The following is a 4291-nucleotide window of genomic DNA, read 5'->3' as shown; positions in this document are numbered from 1 at the left end:
TACTACGTTCCCCAACAACGGCGGCCAATATCTCCTCCTCGTCGTGGGACGAGGAATCGTCGGAGTCGCAAAGGAAATTGTGGAAAAAGAACTCGTCGGCGGAGTCCATTTTGTACCTTGGCAAACTGGCGAACAGCTTGCCGGCGTCGACGAAGGAGACGGCCGGCGAGCGGAGTCGCGGCGCGCATGGACCAGCTAGCTGCCTTGCCGGCGTCCGACGAGCGTGCCGGTGAGTATCTGGCCGGGGCGGCGAGGCATCCTCTTGGTCGCGGGCGGCTATGCGGTGGGGGGAGCGGGGGTGGGAAGCAGTCGGCTCCCCAGCTGCAAGACGGCGGTGGCGGGCGACGGGGGAGTGGGCGGCGTTGTTGGGCGGATGTGAAGGCGACGACAGCTGGCAGAGTCGTCGGCAAAAATAGGCGGCGGCGTCGACGACGAAGGAGGCGGGCGAGGGTTGCTGTTGGACGAGGGATGGGGGAAGGCCAATGTACCACCGAGCAGCGGGCCCGAAAAGAGGAGAAGGCGAGCGTGCACGCGTCCGTCGCGTGTCCGCGCTGATGCAAATCCAGCTCAAAAATGGACAGGAATGGGTCGCCCGTGGACGAAAAGCGGACGCGCGTCCATTTAGGTCGGGCCGCCATTGGAGTTGCTCTAATGATCCGCGTTGGAGCGGAGATGCCCTTACCGGGGAGCTACTTAACAACAGATCGTCGGATACTTTGCCGCCATCGTCGGAAGTGGCGAAGTGGTAAGCCGTCAAACGACCCGTGCCCGCAGGTGGTCCCCGCAGACCGCGGCGCGTGGACAGGAGCGATTCGCACCGTTTGATGACGCTGGTTGGAGGGCCACGATGCCTCGAATTATCTGTACAAACCATTCCATAAAACCCTAGCCACCTTCCGCAAAGCCAGCCGCTCGCTGCCGCTCCCGCTCTCCCCCACCTCGGCTCAGCGCCTCGCACGCTCCTACCATCTCCCCGATCAGCGACCATGGCTGCTCCTTCTACCGAGCGCTCGCTCAATTTCGACGTGATCGTCGTCGGCGCGGGCCTCATGGGCAGCTGCGCGGCGCACGCGGCGGCGTCCCGCGGCGCGCGCGTGCTCCTGCTCGAGCGCTTCGACCTCCTCCACCACCGCGGCTCGTCGCACGGCGAGTCCCGCGCCATCCGCGACACCTACCCGCAGCCGCACTACCCGCCTATGGTCCGCCTCGCGCGCCGCCTCTGGGACGACGCCCAGCGGGACGCCGGGTACGCCGTGCTCACGCCCACCCCGCACCTCGACCTGGGGCCCCGGGACGATCCCAACTTCCGCGCCGTCGTCGCCAGCGGCGCCACCGAGCTCGCACCGACGGGGGCCGCGCCGCGGCCGGCGTGGGCGGAGGCGTTCAGGGTGCCGGAGGGGTGGGCGGCGGCGAGCAGCGAGCTGGGCGGGGTGATCAAGGCAACCAAGGCCGTGGCCATGTTCCAGGCGCTCGCCGCCAAGATGGGCGCCGTCGTGAGAGACAGGACGGAGGTGATCGACGTCGTCGCCGGAAAGAAAGGTCAGTGCATTTCCATACATCGCCTCATGCACGTGAGCCGAGCCGAGCGGCTGAGTTAGCTTTGGTTTAACAAATTCTGTGCTGGTCTGCCTATGTTTAGACAGAAGATTTGTTCATACTTTACAATTTATGGAGGATTTTACCGGTGCATATGACACTGCCGTACCGTCATAATTTCGATGCCGTTATACACGCAAATGCCAATTTGAGTATTGTACAATTATTGCATTTTTCAGTTGGCATCGTCCATGCATCCATCATGTATACACGAAGTGAAACGAGACCAATCAAAGTAACCAAACTTGAAATATTTTGACCAGGAGAAGGAACGACGATCGTGGTGAAGACATCAAGCGGCGAGGAGTTCCATGCCGCCAAGTGCATCATCACGGTGGGTGCGTGGACGAGCAAGCAGGTGAAGTCCGTCACCGGTTCCGACCTGCCGGTGCAGCCGCTCCACACCCTCCTCTGCTACTGGAAGGTGAAGCCCGGCCACGAGCGCGAGCTCACGACGGAGGCCGGTTTCCCGACGTTTTCGAGCTACGGTGACCCGTGCATCTACAGCACGCCGTCGATGGAGTACCCGGGCCTGATCAAGATCGCCATGCACGGCGGGCCGCCGTGTGACCCAGACAGCAGGGACTGGACCGTCGGCACCACCGAGGGCGAGGGTGGGCTGGCGGATCCCGTGGCACGGTGGATCGACGAGGTGATGCCGGGCCACGTCGACACTGCCGGCGGGCCGGTGCTCCGGCAGGCGTGCATGTACTCCATGACGCCCGACGAGGACTTCGTGATCGACTTCCTGGGCGGCGAGGAGTTCGGGAGGGACGTGGTTGTCGGCGCCGGGTTCTCTGGTCACGGGTTCAAGATGGGCCCTGCCATCGGGAGGATCCTTGCTGAGATGGCGTTGGACGGTGAGTCAGGGACGGCGGCAGAGGCTGGCGTGGAGCTCGAGCACTTCAGGATCGGACGGTTCGACGGCAACCCGATGGGGAACGCTACAAGTTGATAAGATGAAAATGATTTGGTGGTCATGCCCAAGTGGTAACCACCGCAATTTCCATGTGCCAACAATCTGTGCAGTGGTACTGCTGAACTATGTGCAACTTTCATGTGTTTTCTGTTTGTCGCTAAGTGAAATATTTCTGTGAACTTTCGATCAATGGAGTTGCACGTACGTTGATGCAGACTTGTCGTGTCTCCCATAAAATCGCCAGCTGGGCGGTGTACTGATGTCTGTCCGAGATACGCGAGGAAGGAGATGACTATGCATGTGCATATCAATGCAGGACCAGATATAAAGATGATTGTACGTGCGGATGTGCTATAGCTACCATTAATTTTCATGCCGATATACACGGAAATGCCAATTTGAGTTGCCACGGGCCTTTTAGTTTATAGGGTGTTTGTTTTCAGGGACTTATTAGTTTAGGGAGTCCCTATAAGTCCACCTAAACCAAACACAAGGGACTTATTGGGACTTATTGTGATGATTTGGGACTTATCAAATAAGACTCTCAGGGAGGAGCTTATTGGGACTTATCCCGGGCCAGACCTACCCCGCGTCGCTCCAAGCTCGTTCCCCGCATGCCGCCTGCCTCTCTGTCCAATTGCCGCCGCCGCCTCGCCTCTCGCTCCGTTCGCCGCCCGGCCTCTCGCCCCGTCGCCGCCCCGCCTCGGTTCGTTCTGCCTCGGTCCGTTGCAGCGGTGCCTCCAATCGCCGGACAGGCCCTCTCCCGAGCCTCGTTGCAGCGGTGCAACATGGACTTATAAGTCCCTGTAAACAAACAGGTAGGGACTCGAGACTTATAAGTCCCTGTAAACAAACAGGTCGGGACTCGAGACTTATAAGTCCCTGTAAACAAACAGGTAGGGACTTATGACTTATAAGTTGGGACTTAAAAAAGTCATAGGACTTATGAAACAAACAGGGCCTTATTTATTTTGAGGTTTTGACCCTTTTCAACGACATCGTCTTGAGACCCTTGTTGATATATTATTTTTGAACGTCGACATAGTCCATCTCCATCTCTATCATAATATACAAAAATAAACACATATAAAATACACCTTCTGTATAATCATGTGCAGCATGTATGCAGAAGAAGAACAATTATTTACATGCATTTTTCTGATTGTGTAAAACTCGATTAGTTTTGAGTCTGATCCGTCATAATTACGTTAGTAACTTTATCAATCCACATTTTCAAAGCATCATCCGAAGACATCAGGTTTTTTCTCCTATCTATAGAAGTAAATATATATTAAAAAATAAAATAGGCGCATACACAGTATATATCCATTGGACTGCTGCTAGATGTAAGCATGTGACCATGTAAACATATATTAAAAAATAAAATAAGCTCATATACAATATATATTCATTGGACTGCTGCTAGATGCAAGCATATGGCCGTTTTTAGTCAGAGTGAGTGGCATCATGCTTTTTAGTAGAACGAGTTGCATCCCAGTTTTAATAACCTATAAGCCTACCTATAAATTACTTGTTGATATCACCGAAAAAAATCACTTGTTGATAATTATTCTCCAGAAACAACTTGTTAGGATTTGTAGTAATTTTCACTATGTAAAAAAAAGTAAGTGACATTCTCTCATAGCAAACAGTCTCTTTTCCCGAAAAAAAGCAAATAATCGGTCTTTTTCTTCTTATCTTTTTAAAAAGAAATTCACTCTCTCACCGCACGACACAACGCTCACAGTCACATCGCATACCCACCAACCTTGCTCT

At 54.7% G+C, this 4291-nt stretch overlaps 1 protein-coding gene across 1 annotated transcript; it reads left to right on the top strand.

The window, feature by feature from the left end:
• The first annotated feature begins 890 nt into the window (after nucleotides 1–890).
• On the top strand, nucleotides 891–2729 carry LOC119310929 (probable sarcosine oxidase). Its single transcript, XM_037586550.1, has 2 exons — nucleotides 891–1539; nucleotides 1860–2729. Exons 1-2 carry the CDS (start codon nucleotides 987–989, stop codon nucleotides 2549–2551), a joined length of 1245 nt encoding a protein of 414 aa, XP_037442447.1. The 5' UTR covers nucleotides 891–986; the 3' UTR covers nucleotides 2552–2729.
• Nucleotides 2730–4291: the final 1562 nt, after the last annotated feature.

The sequence above is a fragment of the Triticum dicoccoides genome, chromosome 5B (genome assembly GCF_002162155.2).
Source record: "Triticum dicoccoides isolate Atlit2015 ecotype Zavitan chromosome 5B, WEW_v2.0, whole genome shotgun sequence".
NCBI classification, from domain to species: Eukaryota; Viridiplantae; Streptophyta; class Magnoliopsida; order Poales; family Poaceae; genus Triticum; species Triticum dicoccoides.
Note: the sequence above shows the minus strand (reverse complement) of the source record. Positions and strands in the feature narration are given on the sequence as shown.